Source organism: Crassostrea angulata, chromosome 8 (assembly GCF_025612915.1).
Source record: "Crassostrea angulata isolate pt1a10 chromosome 8, ASM2561291v2, whole genome shotgun sequence".
Lineage (NCBI taxonomy): Eukaryota > Metazoa > Mollusca > Bivalvia > Ostreida > Ostreidae > Magallana > Magallana angulata.
This window is the reverse complement of record NC_069118.1, coordinates 48184207-48209353: the sequence shown is the minus strand read 5'-3', so window position 1 is coordinate 48209353 and position 25147 is coordinate 48184207. Positions and strand designations below refer to the sequence as shown.

Below are 25147 nucleotides of genomic sequence, written 5' to 3'. Positions count from 1 at the left end.
GCGATTTTATGAGATTGTATGCTATGGTATGAGATTCCAGTGCTATGCGATGAGATTTAAATGCTATGCTATGAGAATTCAATGCTATGCTGTATGTTGTAAAAGATATGCTTGAACCGAACTTAAAGTTATTTAATAGCCGTTTTTATTTGTACGTTGATGTATAAATTTTGAATGTTAATGCATGGTAACTTATTCATTACGAAGTTCATAATAAGTATATTGAAAGCATTAGCCCGGATAAAGCTTGGCAATATTTACAAGCAGATTATCGATTTAATGTTGGCATGTCACAGGAAACCGACATCCGTACCGTCGGAAAACTCTGATGCCCTGAACAACACCTGGAATGGATAGAAAAATAATAATGCTTAGAAATATTTTCAATTTCGCTGTTTCTTCAAAATTGACGTAAAACGCGTCAAGGTTAACGATGACGTCAAGTGAGACTTTGACGTAATAATGAACAAATTAAAGGTCCTGCACTTTGTATTGCAGCATAAAAAATTAATTGAAATTATTCAATAAAAACGGCTATTAAATAACTTAAAGTTAATTCTAATTAATTAACCTTGAGTATTGCAAGTTTTTGTTTTAAAATCTTTTTTTTTTAAATCCTGTCAACCAACGAAACAAGTTTGCTTAAATCTAGTTTTTTTCTCATTTATTATTTTGAGAGAGAGAAAGAGAGAAAACATACATTATTTAAATTCCAAAAAATGCTTACTAATGAACCATTAATATTTTGAAAATAGGATATATGGTAGCTACATGTATATTGGCATACGTGAGTTTATACAACAGAAAAAGAATAAATGGTTGATATCAAAAAATTGATATATTATATTTCTTTGATTATTTTTTATACATTGTAAATCATGAGCTTCTGCATTACAGATATATGTAATTATCCTATCAGTGTGAATATACCACTTTGACGCACTGTGTATGTACACGTGTCTGTTTTAGAGCGTGGTCAGGTGCTGTGTATAGAGTCGAGTCGTGAAACGAGTGCATCATACCGTGCAAGTAACATTTCGGTTCGTGTAATGTGTAATTCAACTTTAGTTAAACTGAAAAACATATGGTACTTATAGTGTTGTACATGAAAAGTGCTGTATGTGACAGTTTGTTTTGTTACATTTACATGAACAAAAGTAATGACCCTTAATTCTCTCCCTATTTCAGTATGAGACCCAACTGTTCTTGTGATTGGGCATCGAGTGTTAAATTAAATTCGTTTTTTTATTCATCAATTATCCTTATATTATTTTTCTTTCAAGATAATTAAAAATGAAGTTCTTATGGAAGCTTCCACGTGTGATTTATATTATAATATATATCGAAAGTGAACTTTAAAATGACAAAGCTAATTTGAAAGGTTAATCAGTGTACATTCCAGAAATAGCTACCATGCATTACCTTTATAAAGGTAATCCCTGTTTAGTACAGACAAGTTTATGCATGTGAATAAAATCAACTATTAAGAAATACATATTTTAACATTAAACCTTTATTTTAAATGTTACAATTTGCATTTATTCCCCTCCTCTCATTACCAGTTACATTAAGGTACTTAACTTCACCGAGACCTATACTTTTTAAGACACTACGTCACAAGATGGCGATTTAAATGTTTTGTTAAACTGTTTGTATCAATCGATTCAGATGTATATCGTATTAGCTCAGTTGTTAAAGTATCAGACTTGTGAACCGCAGGTCATGTGTTCGAATCCACCTGGGACTTTTGTTTATGTTAACTGAATGAAATATTTGAAAATATCATTTTTTATCTAAAATTGCACATTTTCCGCCTCTTTGACATATATACTTCTTACCCATCATACTTTCTTACATAATCAAGTAATTTTCTGCTGATTTTAGAAACTATTTCAAGATTTCAAGGTGTAGTGAGGCACCTTAAGTACTTACATTTAGAACGACACGATTATGATTAGAGGAAATCATCATGCATGACTCTACAATGTTATTAATTGGTATTAAGGTATACGTTTACTCAGAATGAAAAAAAAATCCACTGATGATAATGAAAAACCATTTTTTTTTAGATTAAGACCCATCATGGGAGTGCTATTTTTCACTTTCAAAAAAGTAGGTCAATGATCTACTTTTTGAATCAATGGCCATTGAATATTTTACGAAAATTTAAGAAAAGTCCCTAAAAATTTTACATTATGATTGGAATTTTCTTAGTTGTTAAAAAAAAATACAAATTGCTTAACTCTTTTAAAAATGAAATACAGTTTATGAATGGCAGTGACACTAAACAGACACAAAGCATCAAGTTTTCAGTCACAATTTTTAAGAATAAACCAGTTGTAATTTCCATTTTCAGTTTTCAAATTCCTACCCTTTTTTATATTTAATTTTACAAACAAACTGAATGATGATAATACTAAAACATTTATTTTAGTCCGAATTTCCTAAAAGTCCAACTTTGTTTGAGCCTAATTCCATAATATAGTAAAAATATTGAATGGTTTGTCAAAAATAATTCATTTCATGAATACTTTTAGTGTTTAAAACAAGTTTTACTCATGCCATTGAACTTTATTACAATCCGAATTTGAGAACTCCAACCCTGACTAAACAACGTCCTTAAAAATTACATAAAACAGGATGGGTGGTACATATTCAACTTGACAAGTGAGTATAAAAAAAAATATTTAAACCAAAGTTTGAGTGAGAGATAATATGTACATCGATATTCTAGCGATAGTGAACACCATTTCAACTCTTTGTTTAAAGTACAATTTAGAAGCAAACTATTTAGATATTGTCTTTAGATCCTTCGTTTATTATTTATTGATGAAAGTTAAAACAACAAATTTCATTTTTATTTCATAAAGATATATTTTTGTAGTTATTCAAATTCTCATTATTTTGTTTAAATCACGTTAATTAAATGTACGTTACTTTGATCAAGTCTATTACATTAATACTGTTGTATATTCTCTTTTCACATTATTATTCGCGTCTGATTTTACAAACTATTTTAAACAAATTTAACTTGTTTGTCAATAATTAAGAAAACCAACAAAAAATGACATTTGATACTTGCAGCTACATGTATTTATATATTTGATGCGTATATGAAAAATAAAAAAAATAAAAAAAATAAACAACTTGGCGACATGAACTTTGTGAAAGCAAAACGTAGAACAAAATTCAAAACTAGAAATCCCCCCAAATATAATCCAACAATTTAATTCCCTTGCAATTCATATTACATCCAAACAAATGAAACAGGAGAATACAAAAAAAGTACAAAAAAACACACACACACCAAACCACACAAACAGCGGGATTGCCAATATGACAATCCCGCTTTCCCAACGCTCATTCATATTAAAGAGATTAATGTCGTACGACCTGTCAAAAAACGTAAAGAATATTAAGCAATTCGTGTCTTTGCACTTTAAGAATCTTTAACATTAAATTTATAAAAAAAAAATATGGTTTTGGAAAAATCAAAGATGAAATTTGTTTAAGTTAAATTAAACTTATGCAAAGTATTTCGTCAACATATTGTTTATTATCGTTTAATAAACATATCTAATTTCATCGAGGATTTTTATACGATATAAAAAAGGACTGTATCGCTGTTTCGTTGTAAAAAAAATCGATATTTTGGTCTTCCTTCGTCATGTCAATAAAGAGTGACTAAAATTTCCTTACTCAATATATAAGATAAAAGGAATTAAAATGACAGATGTTTTAAGATCTTATAAGATGTATGGATAAGCCTGGTTACCCATGCACCGACATTTTTACTTAAAATGATCTGTTAGTCTTTGAACAAAAAGAAAATCAGCTTTTGTAGCATTCCGTTGTTGAGTTCAATTTGTGATAATCAATAGCATATTATTTAGATCAAATAGGAAACTATCAAGCCGAGCGTTAACATAAACACAGTTTTTCCTTATCTTTATGTCACAGGTAATGTCAAATCAACATCTTTTAAAGAAAATTGCATATAAATATGTCACACTGGAATATTTTTTTCATATGTAATGGGTTTTTTCTGAATATAAAAAAAATTAGTACATTGTAATGTGTTTTCATTGAGACCATGACAAACAATTGTTTATTGTAAAAACCTCATTAATTATTTTTAATCATTTTTTTAAAATTCCAACCACGTCAAAATATTAATGTATGATAGTGACATTTACTAAATTATTTCAATATCCTAATCCGGTCTACAAAATGTATATAAACATTACTTGTTGGGGTAAGGAGTTATTCTTTACACAAAACCAGAATGAGAACACTAGTGATATTTTGCGCTGTTTTGGCTTCCGTTTATACCTATTCTGAGGCATGCTCCTGTTTTCCTCAACATCCCCAAGTACAGTTCTGTAACGCAGATTTTGGTAGGTTGTTTTAATCTCGTTTTTGTTTTTGTGACTGTTGTTAAATTTTTGTTGTTATTTCATGATCATAAATCGATTTTTACAATCAGAAAAAAATAAGTATTGCTCTAGGGATTAAATGTAAGCATGGAGTGATATTGATTACTATTCGGACAATCAATGTTCTTCTAATACGACGCCTATGAATGTTAAAAATCTATTTGTCTATTAAATTGCGGAAGGTTCTTAGTTCAGTCAAATTATTTCCTGTTGTTTATGGTGATTCCAAGTCTTTTTTTTTCGGTATGTTATCTGATCAGGACATTTCTTCTGTAATACAAGCTTTTATAATTTTTCAATCAGAATATCATTTGTATTGATTTGAATTTTCTAAAGTTATCAAGGCAAAGGTATTGAAGAGAAGAGAAACTGGCTCTTCACAGTCCGATGACGTGATTTATACAGTGAAAATAATCCAAAATTACAAGGTATTTTCTTAATATAATTCAAACAACGCGAGGAACTCAATGCAAATTAAATAAATCAATGTATTTTAGAATGCTCAAAACTTTGATACCATTTTAATTTGAAGGGATCAATTTTTATGGGTAGCCAACATTTTACTATCTCGTGGGGACGTAATTTTGTTGGTAACAAGTTCGAAAAATGTGTAATTAATATTGAGTGTTTCTATATACATGTACGTTTGACGGGATGTAACTTCAAATTACGCCATATTGAGGCACCAGCGAGGTTTGCTTATTTTTATTTATATTTAATCGTACGATGGACAAAAATCATATAAATATAAGTGATAAAAAAACAGTCTTTAAATATTATAAGGTGATAATTTCGGTCCGGGCGTGAACAAATCTATCATAAAGCCCGTGTATTGTTGATATTCTTGTAGAGAGACCGTTATTACAGAGGGCGCCGAGTACAACAAATATTCACCGCTTCAAACTCCGCACTATGTGGCTCCTTTTTTGAGATTGGCAGGGAGTACATCATCACAGGTAACCCCAGTTAAAATATTTCAACATCTACCACATCATTACGATTAAAAATTTTATTGAAATTTCAAAACACACGTAATTTGTTATAATCATATTGAGCAATTGATAAACGGTACCATTGTTTGAAATTATCTCGAATGATTATATTTTTTTTTTCAATTGATTCACACATTGAAAAAATGAGCTTCGTAAATCAAATTGCGGTACAACTAACAAACAAATGGTAATATAGCTTCATACTATTTGAGTACAGGTTAAGACACACACAACACTCAGCATTTGTTAATTTCAGCAAGTACTTACTTTGTTCATGTTTATAGATTTTATCTTACCTTTGAAAATTAATAATGTAAATATCCATAAACTTCTACTCAAGTGAAAAACAAAAGAAAATTCCATAAGAAAATTAGGTAAAACAAATATATTCTATTCACAATTTAAGTTGAACATTTTTCAGGATCCATTCGAGAGAACAGGTGGAGAACAAATTTATGCAGCTGGAATCTTCCAACAACTTCTCTTACTCAATATCAGAAGAATGCACTTAAATCTGGAGTCTATAAGAACAGTTGTTCTTGTAATGTAAGTCTTGAAATATCATAACTGCTAGCATATACCTGCTAAGAAGCATATTTCATCCCGACAATAACAAGAATTATGCTTTAATTTAAAAGATGCTAAATAAAAAAAGACATTTTGGCAAATTAAATATCGTTGTACACGTATACTGATGCAATCCAAAAGCTCGTTAGATCCTTCAAGAAAAAATATCGTTTTAAATGAACTTTTAAAGAATGCATGCGATTATTTTTCCTTATAGGTGGAAGTATGTTTCGGTGGGCAGTGTCCTGAACCTTCACGAGACAAGTGTGTCGTCAATCAGGGCGCTGATCTCTCGTGTTTCTTCCGAGAAAACTCATGTGAACGGAATAGAAAAAGCTGTGCCTGGCGTTCTCCTGCCTGCTTTTAACATCGAATATGGACTATTCAAAGACTTTTAATTGAAGAATATGTAACATCCTTTTTAAATGAGCTTTTACCTATAATAAATAACTCAAACAAGGCTGCGATAAACATCAGTACATGTATAATATTAACATATCAGAAGCATTTATAGATGCTAAACAAACGTGTTTGATTTAAAACCTTTCAAAATACGTTTAAGATTGTTTTACTTGCAGCAGCAAGTAGGCGATCTGTCAATTCATAATGTATAAAAGTAATTTAGAAACTGTTCGTTTCTACGGGGCTATTAAGATGGTCTATCGACATTTTGAAAAACAAAACTATTTCAAGTAAAAAGGGGAAAATTATAGGTATTGAGTATATATATATATACATGTGCATGTAGCTATGATATTTTACATGTGTAATGGTACTATGTTTTGTGCTTTTTTTTTACAAAAAAAAGAAGAAGAAATAAGTAGAGTTTTTTTTCTAAATTCATTTCCTAGACCTACATAGAACACTATTGCACGACATTTACTTATTCATAAGTTTGCATACTATAATTTGTCAATCAATCATACTTTATTTCCTCTGTTAAGAGGATATGGCAACATACAACTTGCATATGATTATATACAACTTATATATGCACACACACACACACACACACACACACACACACACACACACACACACACATTATATGTTCACATACATGAAAATGAAAACAAGAGAAAAGTTATTTACAGTGTCCCATAGAGGTAATAGCCTTGAAGTGGCAACTGTTATGGATCGGAAGTATGCTGCCGCTGTCGCCCGAACAAGATTAAAGTTAGAATGTGGAATGATTTATTGTCCGATTCGTGATTTGTACGACGCCCGAGAAGTACATAAAACAGGTCGTTTTTTGAAAGACCACATAATTCCGCGCATAATTCTATGTTGAAACAGTTTGTTATTATGTTCCACCAATTTTCACGTATTACAACAGTAGCTTGGCAGACACAAGAAGAATATTGGAACACGTCGACAAAAGATTTACCGCACAGAATACATGAATAGGGATTTCCATTGAAATTTACACTTGTGCAGACATTATTCATAATTTAAAAGCTGGATTAATACATTACCATTAATGACTTTTTTTCCAACTAAAATACATTAAACAAACTTGTAACATATTTTTGTAGAATCCTAGTACATGCAGTTGTAAGAGTAAATTAATGTAACCGAAAACAGAGATTTATTTTGATTGATTATTTACACAGACCTCTAAAAAAAAATCAGCGGTAGTAATAGGTGCATAGGAGGAATGAGCATCCTCTGCTCGCCGGTCACACCCGCCTTGTGCTTCTTGTTGCAATCCGGAAAACGGAAAAATCTGTAGACAATTATGTGATTAACTATGGTATAACAATAGTATGAAAAACGTCAGTCAGCATGCGACCCAGTGAAAAAATTGTTTATGCTGGCAAAGTCGTTTTATCGACCACAGAACTTACGAAAAGATTACTTCAATCGAAGCTGTTGATAGTGTCATGTTATATCAACTTGTTTGTCAGTAGCTTGCCTCGCCTTTAAAAATTGTTCATATGAATAGCATGCCCTTGCATATTGAAAATACTGGGAGAAAAAACTAAATATCCAGATAATGAAGGTATATTGTTCAATAAGTAAGAGAAGCTGACAATTCGAAAATTGAAGTCATCAAGTTTATCTTACAGTTTTGATGTTAGGTTACCATCAATGTCCCTTTTCAGATAATATCCAGATATGAAACAGATGGCGCATACTTTTTGGTATCTTTTATTTCAAGTTTATTGGGATTTATCGAGTCGACATACGTATGGAAGTAACACTTTTTAATCGATAATACGATATACCTGAATACTGAGTTGAAGGCCACAACATGATGTAAATTTGGACATATGTATATATGATGTATTGTACATTCACTTTATTCAATTTCATCCATCCTATCCGTCAGGTTAATTATTAGGAATGACATTTTCAAACCGAAATAAAAAATAAATAAATAAATAAAAAGGTTTGCAACATCTTTTTAATCGTTCATATAAAGAGGAATCAATTCATCATGCCTACACGATCACAAGCGGAGAATGCAAACTATCTTACGTCAATTGCAATCTTTGATAGGATAACTTAAATTTTGCCTGTTTGGTAACTGTTCCGGTTCGCATCTTTATGCGCCACCTGATTGATATGACTTGTGGCATATCTAAGCCTCATCATTACATGAACACTCACTTGAACTGTGAGACAAGAGCTGATTTTAGTCTTGTGGTCGTAGTTTGCTAAATTCTATAATGGTATGTTGTTTTTTAATAAGATATTTGGTCATTATCGGATATGGGGTCGCTGTTTACGAATGCATCAAATTTGTTGGGTTTTGCCGAAGTATTAGGTACAAATGGGTTTGCTTTAGGCTTGGAGAGTGTCGAAGATTTAGTGAAATGTCATTAAAGGTACTTACATGTATAAGTTGTAACCTATTATGTTCCTCTTGAGATTTGAGATCCGTCTTTGACCAACAAGAAACTGATTTTTATTACTGATAATAGGGTTATAGTTCATGCCAAAAATAAACAAGCTGCAAGGAAAATGTCTCATTAAACTTTTTGGCAGATACCTGTCACATTAAGTAGCTCTTTCACGAAGAATTCTTTTTAAAGCAAAACTATCAGCATAGAAATCTAGCAGAGCAGCAGATTATATTTCTCGTTTTAAATTTCATGCATACTTTGAGGCAGCTTTCCATGCTATAACACGTCCACATTGGGGAACCCATGATCCTAATAGTAGCTTAACACCAATCTTTAAGAAGCTGTTATCATCAACTCTATCAACCTTATCATCTTTGGCAAATCGATGGAGTTCGAAATTGTTATTACATGTAACTCAGAAACCTACCATTTCACTTCTGTTTTCAGTTAGTGATGTTTGTATATTATTGTTCATCTATTTCTGCGAACGTATTCCCTAAGCACAATATTTTCCATCGTTATACATTGTACACAGGTCCAACAAATCATATGTGTTATTATACCCAGTTAATAGCTGTAAAATATTTCGGCGGTAAGTTTAAACACAAGCTATACAACGTTATTGATCCCACATATGTCCCTCTTACAAAGAAAATATGAAAGAGGTGTCAGTCTTTAGGTCATAAGAAAAATACACGTTTGCGAATAACAGAGTTTATTCTAAAAAAAAATGCTGCTGCATCCCAATACACATGTACAAAAACGGTGTTCCAATGCTCCCTCAGGCTAATGTCTTGTGCTCTTTTTCTCTTGTCCTTCTGCGCCTTTGTGTGATTGGAAGAAATGGCAGTAAAATCTCTCAAAACCAAGCACTGTGCATTACAGAGGTCCGTAATTACAACGTTTTATTGCAGATGCATATTAATTAAATAAATTAAAAATTATATAACGCGCTAAAGTACAATCTAAAATTGTTATTCAATTTTGCTTGTTTTATTTTAATTTCTTTATAATATGTTCTCAAGTATTGTATCTTTAGATGTATATATATCTTTAGATGTATATAATGATAAATAATGTGTTACTTTCCAGGTATTTTTAAGGTGCTAGTTATGTAAATTTTCAATTCAGTTTGTTATTTACACCGTAACATTACATGAATCACGAAATAAACAAACCAACAGCATAAACTGACGAATTATTGTTCTAGATACATATATATCAAGAATTGGGTTAGGCATGTCACATAAAATAAATATAATATATACGATGGTTGATCCAAAAGTAATGTCACAGATGTAATAAAATCGTGAAAAAACCGCGTAAAATAAAAGTTCGTGCTTTAAAATATCTACCTAATTCAATCCAGACCTGAAAATTTTGATGCATTGTAATTATTATTTCTGAAGATAATATATTGTGTAGAGCATGAGGTAACGATAGTCGCCGCACGCTAGCGACGTCATTTCTAGATCTTTGGCGTTCTGGTAGAATTTTGTAATTTAGTACTCTATATTTATTCGCCCCGGTGGTCTATTTTACATTTTTTTTCATAACGTTTATCATAGAACTAATTAATATATAACTAATTAATCCTGAAGTAGTATATTTGATTATTTAGTGTGCGATCAGTTTGTCAAGGTCTCTTCAAGAAGTCATGAATGTAGCTTTATGATATAGCCACAGATGTAAGAACCTAGCTTTAATTTTCCTTCAGAGCGTATGTCTTCTATCTATATAATTTATTTATTAACATGACATATGCTTTTATCAGGTATTGGAACCACGTTTAAGGTACTCTGTTCACTCATTCTCAATTTTAGGTTGATATTTCAAGTCCAGTACATTTCTAGTGATTTCTATCCATCGAAGCAAAAAATGCATCGTATCACTATTCGCATGCCCAGCCTTTTTATCCCTTGATCTAGGGTCAAAAGGCATTGGGTAGATATCCGAAATGGACAGTAAATGTCATAACTTTTTCAGAATAGTTAGAAAAAGTTAATAACATATCTGTTTTGAAATATTGTGTTGTTTGGGGCATCTTCAAATCTTTAAGCATGTAATTTATTCATAGATACAAACCTTAAAAAAGACGTAAGTTCATGACGCGGCGATGTCACGTATATATCATGCTTTAAACATCAATATCTTGTTAAGTGTTCAACGAAATTCCATAAAAAATTTTGTTCGAATTTAATTTTTGATAAGGAAAGTTTATACAATACAGCGCCAATGAAAAGCGCGGTGCATAGTGTCACATTACTTTTGGATCAACCCATGTAATATGTAAAATGAAAAAGTTATAAATCACAACAAGCATATACGAAATCAAAGACACTCTCGATTAATGGTTTACAGGTATTATAACAACAGTGCCTATTTAACATTACAAATTTTTTTTGCATTTAATTCATTTAATATAAAAAAAAAATAAAATAGGTCTCTTCCCCGTAAATCTTACAAAAAATATTTAGGAATAACTTAACAAATTCTAAAAAAAATCAATCTTGAATTAATGATAGAATTTCGTTCATTAGGTAAATACGTTAAATTATGCATTTATGTAGAAATTATCTAGACAATACATCTTGTTTTGACAATTGGTTTTCCAAACAGGATCTTCGGTATGTATATAAACCGTACCTGCTCAAGTTTTTCTTAAACAAAGCTATAATGAAATTATTCACGCTTTTATGCCTTTTGTCGGCGTTGGCTTTTAGCTCAACTTTAGCGTGTAGATGCTTGCCACAACACCCTCAAAAGCAATTCTGCGAATCAGATTTTGGTAGGTGTCCTTAATTACACATCTTATCAATGTAGTTATTTTATAGTTAACTATTTGTGAATAATGTGCACTTTGATAAAACAACTAGAACAACTAGTAATACATGTATAAGATATAAGAAACAATAAATAAAAAGTAGTTCATTTTGAAATCAATATTAATTATAGTTTTTTTTCATTCATTAATTGATATGTATGCTTTTAAAATCAAATACCATTTTAGTTATTAAAGGAAGAATTTTGAGTCGAACAGAAAGCGGCCATTCACAGCTTGAGAATGCCTTTTATACAGTACAAATTATTCAAAACTACAAAGTGAGTTTAAGGAAATTGCATATATTGTTAGAAGTTTAAACGGTAAGCTATTTACTGGTATTTGTCATTTATTATAAACGATTGTACTTCATTCAGCAATATACAGTTCAAACGGTTTATTCTTCAAAAGAATATTTACTGATCAAATCTGCTGAAAAATAGTTTCATGTTAAAATTAAAAGGCGTCCATTATTGAATATTCAGCATTGTTACATTGTATCAATCGATAAAAAAATGTTTTCTTTGTTTGTTTTTAATTTTTATGTGAAATGTAATGAATGTTTACTTGTTTTTGTTATTCTGGTATTAATGTATGTTAACTTGTAGAGGGAACATTACGGTAGCGCGCGCCGTGTACAGATATTTACAGATTTACAATCCTCAATGTGTGGTCCCTTTTTCCAGATTGGCCGTGAATACATCATAACTGGTAACGAAACAGCAAACAAAAATATAAACAATAAGATTTAAAAAAAAAAAACTATTAATATTTTGTTTTTCGACAAATAAGATTGAACTTACACTCCAAAAGTACAATGTAAAATAAAACGACAAGTCGATCAGGTTTTCCCTTTCCATCAATATAGAGTAAAAATCCAATTCATACTAATATTGATATGCTATTATCTAAGGCACCCCCTGGTTTGTAAAATAAAACAATATTTTCTGTATAGATAAATGTCATCTTTTTACGCTAACCATTTTATTTTCAGGCTCTATCCAAAATGACAGATGGAGGGTAAGTTCATGTTCCTGGAACCCTGAGTCGCCTTCACTTACTCCATACCAAAGAATTGCTCTCAAATTTGGATATTACAGGAACAGTTGTGCAAGCAAGTAAGTCTTTGATTTTGTATTACCGATCAATAAATTCGTGGCAAATATTTTTAAAAATCTAAAAGAGTGAATGTTACGCAAATACCAGACTTGTGAAATACTTAACCTCACAATAAGGCAAACGCTGTTCAATCATGCTGCAAACAAGAAAATGGTCTTACTTAAGTTATGTATATATATATCTCACTTTTAATGAAATTACCTTGTATGTAACATTTCAAAGACAAATGAATCGAAAGCGATACGACAATTTCTTTTAAATATTTACATATTTTGATTTGTAAACAAACATTCATTATTTTAGTCATTTATCACATGTTTATCTCAATATGCGGTGGATATCACTCATGAGATAAAGTTTTGATATTCCACTGTTTGTTCTTACTTCATAATTAAACATTACGTAGTTTCAGGCGGATGTTTGACGTAGAATGAAAAAGTAACAAAATAATTCAGTTAAAAGGTGTAAAGTTATTAATGAAAAGCATTTAAGGACGTTGTTTACTCAGGGTTTGAGTTCTGAAATTCGGAGTGTAATCAAGTTCGATGCCATGAGTGAAATTTGTTTTAAACACTGAAAGCATTTATGAAAGTATTATTATTGACAAACCATACCATATTTTTACTATATTATGGAATTAAACTCAAGTAAAGTTGGACTTGTAGCAAAATAGAGGTAATTCGGACTAAAATTTTCAGATTTTGTTTTTCACTGAAATATTTTTGGTAGTTCTGTAATATTCAAAGTTAAGATATTTTTTATTAGTTAACATAATTTTGCATATTTTCTGTTGATTAACGTCTTGTAGTTAATGTGTTGAGCGGATAACAATTATGATTTTATAGAAACAATTGAGATTTAACAAAAGATGAGGTAAAACATGTGATAAAAAAAATCTCTCACAATTTGCGATGCTATGGTATTTGATTTTTATTCAACGAGTTTTGTGTTTTCTATCCCCGAGCGTTGGATACGGACTTCGCTCGGCTGATATCGATCTGCAGGGCTGAAAGGTTTGAAAAGTATCTGTATCACAACCCTTTCGGAACTCCTCTGCTTTTTGTCCTTTCAGTATTTGGTCGAAAATTATGGTATTCATTCTGTCACAGAATAACGATTGATGTAATTTACAACAATTAAGTCTATTTATAAAGAAAAACACAGACAAAGTCTTCGATGATTTATGTTATTACAAAGTTTGCAGCGAAAGAAAATAAAGCATAGTTTTTTTCCATGTTACACTATGTATCAGTCCTCGACCAATATCAACCCTTAGGGCCTTTGGCTCTCTTGCTGATATTGTTGTCTCAGGCTAATAAAGGATGTAATATCGAAAATAGTATGCATTATTCCATATGAAATAATTATGCAGCTACAGTAAAGAATATGTTTTTAAATATCTAACAAACTGATATTTTAAAATTCATTCAAATATGATACTTCAAGATAAATGGTTGTTTTTTTTTCACCATAACAGGTAGAAATTTGCTTCCCTGGCCAGTGTGCTCAACCTTCGAGAAACAAATGTGTCCTTGATTAATCAGCAGATAACTCATGTTTTTACAAGGAGAATTACTGTAAAAAGGAAACATATGGATGTGCCTGGCATTCCCCTGCTTGCGTTTAATGTGTTACTCTTTGTATAACAAATTTTGTTGAAACAAAATATAGCCAGCAGTCTCGTTGTTTTAAATTTCTTTTGTCATCAACGAAAACAAAATAATGTATCGAAATTGGACTTTTTTCTAAAGTACATAATAAGTTTACAAATTCGTTGCAATAGATATATATATATATATATATATATATATATATATATATATATAAAGTTAATACAGATAAAGCATGTTATAAACATATCATTTTCCATTTCACATCTTTTGTATTAAAAAAAAAAGCAATGTGAAATATAAAGCTATTTTCTTATTAAAAAACTATTAGTAATAGCTGACAAGTTTGCAGTAAAATTAACATAGAATTAACACTTTTTTCTCATTAAAATAAACGATGTTAATTTATGTCACATTCGTCATCGATAGTTTAAAAGCATTTGGCATATTGACAAACCATTGCACATCGGATTTTTATATGCAAAACATGCATGGTATGGTTACTTCGTCTGTAAAATACCTCGCCTTGGGAATTTTTTATGTAAATGGCATTGGGATTTCCCTTTCTATCAACTTTTTCCTGCATATGATTATGAACAAATGTGTTGAATTTGCACGGCTTCTTTTTCATAATGCATTCTCTGCTGAAAGTCAATATAATCTTAATTGCATAGGGAAAAAAATTAAAGGTTTTCTAATGACTAGCAAAAATCGGTAAACAAATGATCGGTTTTGACGTGCATACTTCTTTTTACATGTATGACGCAATTAAAATAACTGAATTGAATTATGTACCAAGTTTCTGCTTTTAACACTTTTGCTCAATATTTCGATTATTATGAATATCTATGTATTCTAACTACATTTATTCACTAGTCTTAGAACAAACAAAAATCTGTTTTGCACCCCTCTCCCACCGCCATTTACCGCCTCACGTTTCAATACACAAACAAAAATTAAAATCTATGGAGATTTCGCTATACAAGCATTTGAAAAGTCCCGAATGATTACATTGAAAAAATCGACATGTCCCGAGTATGTATGAATTTTTCATTAAAAAATCCCCTTGGTACCTCTTCTTGCTCATGCTAATATTTTCAGGTAAAAATAGATAAAGTGTCACTAAAAAAATCTTGTATACATTCCTCACTTGACGTTAAAAGTCTGTTTCCGTTATATATTCTAAATGCCCCAGAGTGGAAAAAACCAACACATTGACGGTGTTAATTCAAGGAAATTTCATCACAGGGCGTCCAAATATTTGGTAGCAAAAAGTGGGGAATAGTTTTTTCCCCTTTTGACAGTTCGTTGACTCTACAAAGAGAAACAACTTTTGCAAAGTTTGGATTAGACTATTCTGTGTCATTGATAGGTATATGTATTGTCATCAAAATTCGTCAAATAATGACGGACACAATTATCTTGGGGAAATTATACATTGCTTTTTAGTAATTAGATATATTATTTTGTCAAAATCAATACCTCTCTGTATTAGAAAACACAGTTGGTGAACAAAAGCTCCGTAGCAATAATCATGACAGATCTCAACCCTTTTAGCATTTTGATTATCATAGACGGACTGCTTGCCTAAATGCTATATATAATGTTACCTTTAAAACTGCAAGTGTTAATATGTAAATTTTGGGTGCACTTAATTAAATTTAATTATTTGGACATCATTAAACGTATTCTTAGCTATTGTTATTTATAATTTCAGATTTTTTTTTCCCTTATTATATACATAATAAGGAAAAACAAAAAAATCTTATTAGTTTATTAGTGAACTGATCAAAAGAAATCAACATCATTTAGAGAGTAGGAGGGAAAGCAAAATTGCATATAAAATATACCCAAAAGGTTAAACATCAAAGATTTTTTTCTTTAGAGTCATATATATTGAATGCCTCTCTACGTGACAAAACAAATTTTTCATGTGTACAGAATGCATGCGTCTCTTTACCCTAATAAACCCGAAGGATACTCCAGTGAACCCTACTAAACCCCACTAAACCCCAGAGATACCCAATGATACCCCGATGAACTTTAACCCCCCCCCCCTCCCCCCCCCCCCACCCAGTGATACTAAATATATGTATAATTGATACCTTTATGGAATTTTTGGTACCAACATGTTACATGAATGAATGTTAGTTCAACTATTAATACGACAACGTTATTTTGAAATACCTGTTATACACAATAATTACACAGTGAACCTGAATACAATGACACCCCAACCAAACTCTTTGATAACCTCAATAAACTGTACTAAACTTAAAATAAGCATAGTTTAATATTTCATTCACCAGTGAATTTAAATTTTTTTTTAATCTTCTAAATCATACAGAAAGAAATTTTATTTATACAACAATCTACATAATTGTTCTATGGAACAATACCATACCCCCATTCGCATTAATTTACTAATAATATCATATTGTAGATGTAATGATATCTGAATAAGTCTTAAGGACGCATTTCTGAACTCAAATGATATCTAAGCACTATTTTAATTCCTATTATTTCTCAAAGAAACCGAAAATACCGAAGTATATAATACGAAACTTACTCAAAATAATTCATACCGTACTGATTCCAATTGAAGCATAAGTACACCTTTTTAAATTAAAACCTTCATATATAATCAATAATACCCCAACTGTACTTTTTGAATTTAGACCTTCATACCAATAATCAATATTACTCCAGTAATCCAAATAAATTCAACCTAATAAGATACAAATTAAAATTGCCAAACTTTTTAAAATTGGATATCCCTTATCAATTTTGTCAATTTCATTTATAACAGTTTTGTATAGTTTTTAATCTTGTACAACCAGAAAATACATGTAACGTGGATCTAGGCAAGCTATATTTCCTAATAAGCAATTATTCTGGAATTCAAAACCTCATGCGGGAATAAAGCCGAATGAGTTTTAAATTTGTATACATCCTAAGATCATTGGTCTCTGACATAACCAGTGACTTAACTTACATTGTACATAAACTTATGATATTTAGAATGCCAAATAGCATAAGTCAGGAAAAAGGAAACACTCGGTGTAAAATATTACTGTAAAAGTTTTGTAGTAAACTTAATATTGAAATCTGGTTATGATTATTATCAATATGAAATGCTACCGTTTTAACCAAATGACTCATTTATAATTCGTAAGAACGTATTAATGAATGAAAATTTGTTTCTTTTAAACAATAAAATGCTTTCTTTGGGGATTCATTCGGGATATGAAGGTAGCGACATTGCAGAAAAAATACATAACCCGCGTTAGCGGGTTATGTTATTTTTTCTGCAATGATCGTTACCTTCATAACCCGCATAAATCATCAAAGAAAGCATTTTATTATTTATATTAACATCTTTGTTTTAATAATTAATAAATTGAATATGAAAAGTTAGTAAAATTCACTAAATTAGTGATAATGTACATAAGTACGTTAGCCAAAAGAAACAGCCAAATCTTCTCCTGTGAGACTTTGAGTCTGACATCATCATGATTATTTTGTGCAGTCCGTGATTTTTCTTTGGTTGCTGGTGGCTTCGACCAATCGATAAACAGGGCGTGTCCATTTTATTCTTGTCAGTATCTTGTCAGTTTCAGCCGTTGTATATTTCGACCAATCGATAAACGGGGCGTGTAGATTTCAGTCTGGCTGTTTCTATAGAGCTATGAATTAACTATATGTTTTCGTAAGAAATAGAGGAAATAATACTTAGTAGATGTAAATATACGTATGTAAACATTTAAAATCGATACAATTGTACCACAAATAGCTCTTTCTACTCTTAGATGTTAGGAACATAAACACAAAAATTATAATTGTGTCTAATGGACAAGTCACTCTTGCTGTTTTTGGTTTTTGTAATGAAGTTAAGATTTCTAAATACATGTAGTTTCAGCTTCATGCCAACAAACAATAAAAATAATTTATTCTTTTGAGCGGGAAGATTCCAACGCTAATTTTTGTGTATTATTAAATCTTGGTGAAACATTTTGGAAACTAAATTGACCCATATTTCAGTTCACCTTGAACTGTCATTTTTATTTTGTATTAATAGCATTTTTCACCATGCACTTAAATGAAACAAACGTGCAAACTTAGTGCTGTTTTGGGTTTCTGAAGACAAATTCTCAAAAAAGCCGATATTAGGACTTTAAAGATCTAACTTGATGACTTTAGCACTCCCTAACAAACTATTGAAAATTAAATTGGCGACAAATTTTAATAAAGTTAACTGCAATTTTATTCACCCGAATATACTCTAGCAAATACATGAACTTGTACTTTTTAAAGTGACGCTGGATAATGTAATCAATTATTATGTATCACCAAAAAATCCCTTAATCATACTCTTCAAAGCACTTCAAACTCTACATATGACATGTAACAAGGATTATGTCCTCCATGCCGATCATGATTGATCGGGTCTGAGTTTAATTTCTAACTATTTACTACAAAATTACTAGTACTGTGAACAGTTTGAAAGAAATCTTAAACAATTGTTCGCGATGCATAAAGCGCAGACTGCCTAAAGTTGCGGTTGCAATGAGGACATTGTTAAGCAATGTCATTTTCAGCAAAATTGCTGCTTTAGAGGATTAAGAAGACCACACAACAAAATTGGCACTATATTGAGGGTACATTTATTTTGTTTTATACTGTATTTAAACACATTTTTCTTATAGGCGTACAAGTTTTAAAGCAATTTAAACAACACCATCTCCAACTTTCAATAGTACTTAAACGTAGAAAGAGAATTAACTCCTAGAACAATAAGAAAAATTCAGTATAAATTCGACATTGATAAATCTACTTTATATATGCACAAATGCGCTTGATAAAATACAGTATATTTTTGTCATGTTATGAAATCTGGATATTTTTTTTTCCTCGTAAAAATAGATAACGTTTAATCGTTATAATATTTGTCCAAATCAAAAGTGTTCTAAAGTTCAATGTTCCGGGTAAACGTGTTCTAAAGATACTAAATGTAATCGTCGAAAACCCATGGTTTTTATTTAGGAACAAACCGTGGGTTTTTGGCGATTACATTTAGTATGTTTAGAATAAGTTTAATTAAGTAAAATTATGCCAAGCCTATTTTGAAATGCTTGCTCATAGAGGAAACTCGCTAATTTGACTCTAAAGACGGCAGCAAAAAATACATGTATCTTGAATAGAGTTTGTCATAAAAAAAGACATTATAGGTAGAAAATTTTATGATATTTGTTATAAACATGTACATATTTCGACTTAAAACCATGCAAAAAAATAAATATAGTGAAAAAGAAAAATTTTAAAATGTTAACAAATCAATCTCTAATAAAACTAGTTCCATTCAAAAGGTCTTCAGCTATTAAAGAATAAAAGCAAATAAACCATGGAGGAAGAGATTATTTCATAGTTACATCAATTATTAAGTATTGCATTTCTCGAGAAAGTCTTAAATAACTCTTCATACACAAATCAACCTTCGTCAACTTTTAACCTGTTGTGGAGCTCAAAAACTCCCTAGAGGCCATGTTTTAAACAAATAAGAATCAACATTTTGATATTCGAAGAGAGTTAAATATAGGTAACCATATATCATAACATTTGAATTTTTGAGGATAACTTTTTTCCTATGAAAAATTGGACTTCCAATGTAACCTTACGTAACCCCTGAAGATCATAATATAGACAAACTTGAAGTAGGACTATCGGAAAAAACTTTCATAGAAATTTTAGTTATTCTAGGCAAGTGGTTTTTATTAAAAAAACAAAAAACAAAAAACAAAACAAGTTTTTACTCTAAAGAAAACTATGTAAAATTTGACCCTCCCCCATATATAATGGCCTCAATCTAACCCCGGAGATCATGAACATCAAGGAACCCTAACCTGGAGGATCAGGTTTTGAGGGTCTGTATACCACTACCACTGTTAAACAAATTGTGAAGTGGCCATCTCTAATTTTTAAGGTTCGAGCCCCCACTTATAGAACAAATTTCGTTAAAATGGAACATTAAACATCGGGCTTGGAAACATATAGGGGCCCAATTGAACTAGTTTCACCATCGACATTAAAACGAAAACAAATACTGGTAATCAGAACTTTTGACAAACTGAAGCATTTTAGTAAGTTTATAGGCGCTTTCAAATTATAAATGATTTCAACGTGCGGTATTTTGTGTTTTCATCTGTCGTATTGTACAAATCTTTTTTTAATACATTGATATTTAACACTAAGGCCGACTCTCTGACAATGAGCAAGCAATGCCTTTTTTATATTAAAAATGGATATATCCACGTCAAAATTTAAGGTCTTACTTGAAGTTTTTTTCAGATTACTTTAGAAAGATGAAAAGTTGATGAATCTCCAAACAGCACAATATATAGCACAAATACAGCATTAAATGTAATTAAAAAAAAAGGAAGAGAACTTTTTTGCAATTGTTTATTTCAATTTTTAGTAACATAGCGTTCCTTCTTTATTCCACAGCACATATACACATATATTTAAAACATCGAATAGTGCTAGATGATATTAGCAACATGTTTGGTACGATGAATATGGAACTGTTATTAAATCCGATACCGAGCTCACATTTATCGTACAATTGATCATTTATGTTATATTTATCATTTATGATATATGATTATCGTCCTCATTATCCTTAGGAATCATCCTTCGTGTACTTTAAATATTTAACTATTAACAGATGTACTTTTACGCACTGAATCTCTCTATCCAAAATTTGGCTGAGTGAAGAAAAAAGAATGTACATGTACTTTAAGGCATGATTTTTTATTGTTCATGAATGTTTGACCCATTAATTCAAAACATGAAATCTGAATATTATTAAACTTTAATGGTAATTACTATCGGCTCTGAATTTAAAAAAGATGATTTTTAAAACATTTGTAAAGTTATATAGTTTATGGGACGAGATTATCTTTATTCTCCTTAAAGGTTAAGGTAAAACTTTAACTTTTTTCCTTATATGTTCTTATTGAATATCGGATTCTTTGGTTTTACTACAAAACATTAATCTTTGTAATATATACCTAATATTTTTTCAAATATAGTTTCTTTAAAATATATCATCAAGATGTTTGCACTTTAAGAATGAGCTAACATTGTTAAAGCACCATGAAGAAGCCTGAAAGAGTTGAAAAGTACATTAATTTATGCGTTTTTCATAAATTAAACAAACAAGGACAACAACATGCATGCACTTTTGCAGTGGTCGTTTAACTCCTGATCGTCTTTTTGTGGTTATATGCTGTTTACCTAATAACCATTTGATCTGTGCTGCTTTTTGTCTATCACAATGGCACTTGTTCACTGGTCATGTGATGAGGTCACCTTGGTAATGGATAAGCAATATTGACTTCTTCACAACAAAGCACCCTTTTTAATCGTAAAATGTATAAAAGAAACAATTTTAAGGTTGAACACAACACTTATTTTCATTGTCACAGAAACGAAACTTACAAGAAGCATTGTACAGCAAATTATAACAGCCAGGATGATAATTGTTCGTGTTAATATTGTCTGTCTGTGTGTCTTAGCCTTCGCTTGCTGTGCGGAGAGTGGATGTTCTTGTGGCCCACAGCACCCGCAACAAGCTCTATGTGATGACAAAACTTTCGGTAAGTACTGTATATGTATGTTTCTGAATTATTTACTCGTGGTATATATGTACAATTTATTGAAGGTGCAGTCCTTTTCAAAGCTTCCTCGCCAAAAATAACGATGTATGCAATAAAGTTAACAGTTTACTGTAAATGTAAATGCACATTGATTTGCGCTATAAAATCTAAGGCGCAATCCTCCTCTTTACATATGACTGATAAGCATAATCATAGATTTATTTATTGCTTTTTTTTTTAAATCACGCTTATTTACGTTATTTAGATTCGTTTAAAATCCTTATATTTACATTCTACTGTGTTTTTCCATTAAATTCCGTGATGTTTAAATGCCTCTAAATGCAACACCTATTCACTGCGTATGAATTTACGAGTAATTTACATAAGTAGTTCTCAAACAGTGATTTCTATGTTACCAGTTAAAACATGTATTTCATGAATGTTGTCAAAACACCATGTTATAAATATATTTATTCAACAAAAAAGTTGACTTTATTGTTAAAAGCAACATTTCAAGAGTTATTTATCATGGATTATATTTTCATGCTCGTCGATCTTATCTCAACAGTCTATGTGAAAACCAGTTTAAACCGGTTTTACAAAACAGCTGTTCTTGCTGTTACTTATTAATTCCCTCCGTGATCTGCACTTTATATCGATTTATTTAGTAAACAATTGATTTCTTCAGTAAGGGAATGTAAATATAAGCATTAAATGATTTATTTTTGACGTCGTCGTGTCAATAACTGCCGTCAGGTGAGCAGACAAATTATCATAACGCGCTAACGCGCGTTATTCAATTTGTCTGCTCACCTGACGGCAGTTATTGACACGACGACGTCAAAAATAAGTCATTCAATGCTATATTAGCGGACAAAAAGATGGGCTTATTGCACTTTAGGTCAACACTTTCATCGACAAATTTAGATAGGTTTACAGGATTTCATTCTTTGTTGTTTAAGTGGAATTTTTTTTTCAGTCATCAAAGCAAGGATTTTAGGTAGAAGGAAATTGACTGGTGCACCAAGTACTGAATGCCGAGTCTACAAAGTTAAAGTATTGCAAGATTACAAGGTATTTCGATACGTCATGATTGTGTAAATAGATATCATCAATGATAATATATAATACAGTGGCTGTTTCAATCCTGTTGTACAAATATTCTTCCAAGATTGAACCTTAAATGTTTTATGAGATTTTTTTCATAAAATACAGTACACATATCGGACGAAATTTCATAATTTCTCAATATCTCATTTTTTTTTTATTATAATTATTATTTTTTAGAATACATTTGATCCAATTCGAGGGGTGCAAAAGGTTTTCACCGGTTCTTCGCAGGAACCTTGTGGTGTATACTTCAATAGGAAGGTCACATACATTATCAGCGGTAATTATACTTGAAAACTATAATCTTATAAATAATTTTTAAAATTCTCCATATGAAATATCAATATCAAAGATTAGTATATTATGTTCCAAACATAATAAATATGATCTTAACGTGTGTTTACATGAACAATTTAATGTTGACTGTGATTGAGGTCCACTGCAAAACAATATTGTTAACTTGAATCATTGGGCTTACAGGGTACAAAAAAGGCGGCAAATTGGTGACAAGCGCATGCTCCTGGAGCCAGAAGATTTGCACAGTGACATCATTCCAAAAATTCGCCTTAAAAACTAGTCTTTATAAATCAAATTGTCAATGCAAGGTCTGTAATAAAGAAAAACACTTCTTGTTTCTTAACTTTTAATTACATGTATTTTAATTAACTAAATCCAGATGTGAAAACAGAGACTGCATACATGTGTAACATACAGAGATTAACAGAAAATCATAAAAGATTTACGGGCCATGATATAAATTTCATTGATGTTCAATGTTATGTTGAAGATTTATTTTTTTAGGTTAAGGACTGCACAAATGGAAATTGCAACCCGCCGACAAGAGAGGACTGTGTCATAAAAACTAACAGATATTGCTTCCAGAACAAGAACGCATGCGTGAAAAAGTCGCAATATGGCGCTCTGCAGTGTGGCTGGAAATCGGAAGTTTGTGCATCAGCTCCATTTTACAAAGTCAATGTACACAAAAAGGTCAATCATGAGCCTCCAAAGAGCAAGAATCTGCATCATGTGGTCCACTCTGATAAACATGAGGTTCACAAATTGTTTGATGTCCATGTGAAGCAACACCCCAAACACGAAAACAGTCACAAAGTCAATGTACACAAAGGAGTCGTGTATGAGCCTCCAAAGAGCGAGAATCTGCATCATGTGGTCCATTCTGGGGAACATGAGGTTCACAAACTGTTTGATGTCCATGTGAAGCAACATCCCGAACACAAAAGTAGCCACATTGTTCATGGGCCATATTCCAAACACGTGTTGAAGAATATAGATCACGTGAAACACCACGTCGCTTCTCATCATTGATCTACGTGTCTTCTTCTTTTACAGTAAGCCAGCTCTTCAGCAAAATCAAGTTAAATTTTAGTTATATTCTGCAGGTAAAAAAAAAACCTACCGATTATATTTTCCTTTTATCAAAAAATCAACTTTGTTTCATTCATATATCAATAGAATTTTTGAAGCATTTTTATTTAATGTAATATTTTATCACAAAATGAGTTATTATTTATAATACATGCAAATGCATGTTGACCATGTACATGTATTTTCAAAGTACAATTTTTTGCAAAAAGTCTTAATTAAATCTATATTATAGAAACGCTGGATTCAAACATTGGTATCACACGCTGACCGTGGAAAAGTTTATTTATTTGGTATAAATAAGCTGTTTGTTTTCTGTTTTGTGTAGCTGTAGCTTGCCCGTATCTGTGTTTAGATGTTATATCATAGTCAAGAACAGGGCAGACAAGTTATCCCCTTGTCTGACCTCATAAAGCTGTAACCAAAGAACTTGTAACTGCGTGCTTATTAAGTTATTTGTATTTTGTATTGTTCGATGTAGCGATATATATGTACAGTCTTGTGTAGAAAATATATTTATTTTTTAATAAAAAAAAATTTAACTTCGTGCTTACAGTTTGTTTTGTTTTTATTATATGATTCTGAGTCGGAGTCACCTAAAT

At 30.9% G+C, this 25147-nt stretch overlaps 3 protein-coding genes across 3 annotated transcripts; all 3 read left to right on the top strand.

The window, feature by feature from the left end:
• The first annotated feature begins 4271 nt into the window (after positions 1 to 4271).
• LOC128158868 (metalloproteinase inhibitor 3-like) lies at positions 4272 to 6687 on the top strand. Its single transcript, XM_052821844.1, has 5 exons — positions 4272 to 4397; positions 4773 to 4864; positions 5287 to 5392; positions 5850 to 5974; positions 6213 to 6687. Exons 1-5 carry the CDS (start codon positions 4286 to 4288, stop codon positions 6360 to 6362), a joined length of 585 nt encoding a protein of 194 aa, XP_052677804.1. The 5' UTR covers positions 4272 to 4285; the 3' UTR covers positions 6363 to 6687.
• Positions 6688 to 11520: 4833 nt separating this feature from the next.
• On the top strand, positions 11521 to 14508 carry LOC128158874 (metalloproteinase inhibitor 3-like). Its single transcript, XM_052821848.1, has 5 exons — positions 11521 to 11632; positions 11855 to 11946; positions 12274 to 12376; positions 12660 to 12783; positions 14262 to 14508. The coding sequence occupies exons 1-5, from the start codon at positions 11521 to 11523 to the stop codon at positions 14263 to 14265; spliced, it is 435 nt and encodes a 144-aa protein (XP_052677808.1). The 3' UTR covers positions 14266 to 14508.
• A 7417-nt stretch (positions 14509 to 21925) lies between these two features.
• Positions 21926 to 24488, top strand: LOC128158855 (metalloproteinase inhibitor 3-like). The gene is made up of 5 exons (XM_052821829.1): positions 21926 to 22049; positions 23029 to 23123; positions 23337 to 23439; positions 23640 to 23764; positions 23961 to 24488. Exons 1-5 carry the CDS (start codon positions 21926 to 21928, stop codon positions 24486 to 24488), a joined length of 975 nt encoding a protein of 324 aa, XP_052677789.1.
• The last annotated feature ends 659 nt before the right edge of the window (positions 24489 to 25147 follow it).